This window comes from Echiichthys vipera (assembly GCF_963691815.1).
Source record: "Echiichthys vipera genome assembly, chromosome: 11".
In the NCBI taxonomy this organism is placed as follows: domain Eukaryota; kingdom Metazoa; phylum Chordata; class Actinopteri; order Perciformes; family Trachinidae; genus Echiichthys; species Echiichthys vipera.
Window position 1 is genome coordinate 4,715,548 of NC_139836.1, and position 2,500 is coordinate 4,718,047.

Below are 2,500 nucleotides of genomic sequence, written 5' to 3' on the forward strand. Positions count from 1 at the left end.
CGTGTGTGTGTGCGTGTGCGTGTGCGTGTGCGTGTGCGTGTGTGTGTGTGTGTGTGTGTGGGTGTGTGTGTGTGTGAGGGTGTGTGTGCGTGTGTGTGCGTGTGTGTGTGTGTGTGTGTGTTATTAGCTATTTAACTGAACCAAATCCGTATTTCCTTCTGTTATTAAATACTATATATACTAAAAACACCTTCTTATTTCTGTAATATTCTTTTTGTGATTTATTGATGTTGTTTATGAGAGTTTGCACATGTGCACTGTGTTATTTGTGTTATTGTTATTTTGTTTTTACACGTTTGAAATAAACAAAACTAAATAATACAGAAAATAACACTTGGCCTCTTCAGTTCATCAAACAAACGCATGTAAACGTGTTAATCCAGCTGTTTTGACTCTTTAACCCCGGGATTATTATTGTTTTGACTGTAAATGGAAATTTTGAGGTTGAGAGTTGTGTGTGTGTGTGTGTGTGTGTGTGTGTGTGTGTGTGTGTGTGTGTGTGTGTGTGTAAGAGGCAGGTCCCTGGAGGCAGTGATGTCATCTAACGCAGAAGTCGACACCCTGGTGACGGAGAGGACGTCCAAACAAACTGAGCCCCAGCTTCAGTTTTCTAATGAGGAGGTGACGTGTGTGTGTGTGTGTGTGTGTGTGTGTGTGTGTGTGTGTGTGTGTGTGTGTGTGTGTGTCTAAGCTGCAGTCGTGTTGTGAAGGTCAGTAGCTCCATCTAGAGGCTGAGGACGGTAAAACCACAGCTCAGCTCAGACTTACCTGCTTTTAACGCTTTTTGTGGTGTTTTGCATCTATTTTTAGTCATTTTGCATCTTTTTGTGGTGGTTTTGCATCTATTTTTAGTCATTTTGCATCTTTTTGTGGTGGTTTTGCATCTGTTTTTAGTCATTTTGCATCTTTTTGTGGTGTTTTGCATCTATTTTTAGTCATTTTGCATCTTTTTGTGGTGGTTTTGCATCTATTTTTAGACATTTTGCATCTTTTTGTGGTGGTTTTGCATCTATTTTTAGACATTTTGCATCTTTTTGTGGTGGTTTTGCATCTATTTTTAGACATTTTGCATCTTTTTGTGGTGTTTTGCATCTATTTTTAGTCATTTTGCATCTTTTTGTGGTGGTTTTGCATCTATTTTTAGTCATTTTGCATCTTTTTGTGGTGGTTTTGCATCTATTTATAGTCATTTTGCATCTTTTTGTGCTGGTTTTGCATCTATTTTTAGTCATTTTGCATCTTTTTGTGGTGGTTTTGCATCTATTTTTAGTCATTTTGCATCTTTTTGTGGTGTTTTGCATCTATTTTTAGTCATTTTGCATCTTATTTTGGTGGTTTTGCATCTATTTTTAGTCATTTTGCATCCTTTTCTGCTGGTTTTGCATCTATTTTTAGTCATTTTGCATCTTCTTGTGGTGTTTTGCATCTATTTTTAGTCATTTTGCATCTTTTTGTGGTGGTTTTGCATCTATTTTTAGTCATGTAGCATCTCTAGGTGGTAAGTATAAAAGACGAAACAAAGTGAATGAAAATAAAACATTTCTCTGCAGGTATATTTCTAGAAAATGCTTTCACCTGCACAGTCTTCATTGGGTATAAATAGAGAACCTGCACTCAGCGAGACAGTGTGTGTGTGTGTGTGTGTGTGTGTGTGTGTGTGTGTGTGTGTGTGTGTGTGTGTGTGTATGTGTGTGTGAGTTTGTCTTTTTAAACGTGTAAAAGAAAAAGAATCACTCACATTTCCTCCACCTTGTCAGCAGGACCCTGGACCTGTCCCTCCACCGTGCCGTGGTGGGTGTTCCTGACCCAGCCGACCAGCCCCAGCTGCAGGCCCTGCCTCTCCGTGTACTGCAGGGAGGGAGGACAGCGCAGGGATTAATGCTCCGCAGGGTCGTATGGACTAAACAATATCAGACAAAGTCACTGAACTTGACCCACTAAGTACTCAGGGACTAATCCGTCCACACTGACCCACATGGACTCTCTGGTCTAAAGCCCCTTCTCCACTGCAGGGACCTCCAGGAACCGGGAACCTTTTGAACTCGTCGCGTTTCGACCGGAGGGAGAAGAGTCTGAATTAAGTGATGCGCTCGCCTGCATGCAAGTCACGCAGCTGCTGGGGGCCCCAGGCATGTAAGGGGCCCCCAAGTCCTGACAATCTTTAAACTACGGCAGTGGCAATGCACAAAGTTTGCAATAACAGTGGGAGACCTGAACTGTTTTTACTGTTCTGTTTTTTATCTCATCTCATCTTCAGCCTCTTATCCGGGGTCGGGTCACGGGGGCAGCAGCTTTAGCAGGGGACCCCAAACTTCCCTTTCCCGGGCCACATTAACCAGCTCTAACTGGGGGATCCTGAGGCGTTCCCAGGCCAGTGTGGAGATCTAATCTCTCCACCTGGTCCTGGGTCTTCCCCGAGGCCTCCTCCCAGCTGGACGTGCCTGGAACACCTCCCTAGGGAGGCGCCCAGGGTTCATCCTTACCAGATGATCCTGAACCA

The 2,500-nt window shown here is 43.3% G+C and overlaps 1 protein-coding gene across 1 annotated transcript in view; it reads right to left on the reverse strand.

The window, feature by feature from the left end:
* acyp2 (acylphosphatase 2, muscle type) overlaps positions 1–2,500 on the reverse strand; it is a 6,498-nt gene that overhangs the window by 2,800 nt on the left and 1,198 nt on the right. Inside the window, exon 3 of the mRNA XM_083923498.1 lies at positions 1,739–1,848. Within this exon, the coding sequence (XP_083779624.1) occupies positions 1,739–1,848 (110 nt within the window). The remainder of the gene's footprint in view (positions 1–1,738; positions 1,849–2,500) is intronic.